The sequence below is a fragment of the Egretta garzetta genome, unplaced genomic scaffold (assembly GCF_000687185.1).
Source record: "Egretta garzetta isolate BGI_Z169 unplaced genomic scaffold, ASM68718v1 scaffold740, whole genome shotgun sequence".
Taxonomy (NCBI): domain Eukaryota; kingdom Metazoa; phylum Chordata; class Aves; order Pelecaniformes; family Ardeidae; genus Egretta; species Egretta garzetta.
Genome location: NW_009258397.1, coordinates 18,944 through 19,968, shown reverse-complemented (window position 1 = coordinate 19,968; position 1,025 = coordinate 18,944). Strand labels below are relative to the sequence as shown.

At 49.9% G+C, this 1,025-nt stretch overlaps 1 protein-coding gene across 1 annotated transcript in view; it reads right to left on the bottom strand.

Moving 5' to 3' along the window:
• LOC104129726 (maltase-glucoamylase, intestinal) overlaps positions 1–1,025 on the bottom strand; it is a gene marked incomplete at its 5' end in the record, with an annotated part of 53,605 nt that overhangs the window by 34,200 nt on the left and 18,380 nt on the right. The window contains 1 exon segment of the mRNA XM_035898259.1: positions 475–559. Within this exon segment, the coding sequence (XP_035754152.1) occupies positions 475–559 (85 nt within the window).

Here is a 1,025-nt window from a genome sequence, read left to right as displayed (position 1 = left end):
GCCAGGGTTTTGTGGTGGGGTGGCAGGGTTGGGTCAAGGGTTGGGCTTGGGGATCTCCAAGGGCTTCTCCAACCCAAACGATTCCATGATTCTCTGGTTCTAATTCAGGCTGAAACAGGACCAGAGATCATTTATTAGGTTCATCTGGGAAATGGAGTACCCTGTTTTACCTCGGGGGGGGGGGGGGGTTGTAGATTAAAAAAAAATGGAGAAGGAGCATGGTTTGGGGGAAAAATAGGGGAACTTGGACGTTGAAGCTGAATTTTTATATAATCCCAAGACGGAAGAAGATAGAGAATTCAAAAGCGGTTTTAAATCGAGGGAATGAAAGAATGAGAGGGTTGAGAAATTTCCCTTCTTGGGGCTTCTACTGCCGCTCCCTGTAGAAAAGGCGACACCAGCAACTGGAGGTGCCCCCCCACCCCGTGAATTCGTTACAAGGAAAACTCGTTACGTCAGGAAAGGGAAACCTACTGGGTCAAGCACGGGGGTGATGAGGAGCCCCGGTCCCCACAGGAACTGCTGATCCATGCTCCACGTTGCTTCATCAGCATAAAACCTAAACCAACAGGAAAGCGGCGGCTTTAATTGTGCTTTACTAATTAATAACATATTCATTACCGGCAGCAATCCCAGCATTTAAAGGTCTCGGTTTCCCAGCATGGCTATGGGAAGCATCATACGGTGACAATTTTTTTTTTTTTTTGCGGAGGCAATCTGAGGTTCAAAAATTAAATTCAGGGCTCGCTAATTGCACGGGTGTTAATTATGCGCGCGCGCAGTTGTGCCTGCGGGCGTCTGGTCTCCACCTGGTTCTAGTGACGAAAATAAAGAAAATAAAGCGGAGAAAATCAGAATTTTACAATATATATTGCGACGGAGAGTCACCTCGCCCGCTGCCAAGAGCATTTCGTAACCGACGCCGATACCAGCGCACGTGAAGGAATGAGAGATGGGGGGGTTGATGACTCCTCCCCTCCCCCCCCCCCCCCCCCCCTTAGGCCCTGCACGCAGGAGCCTCCGCG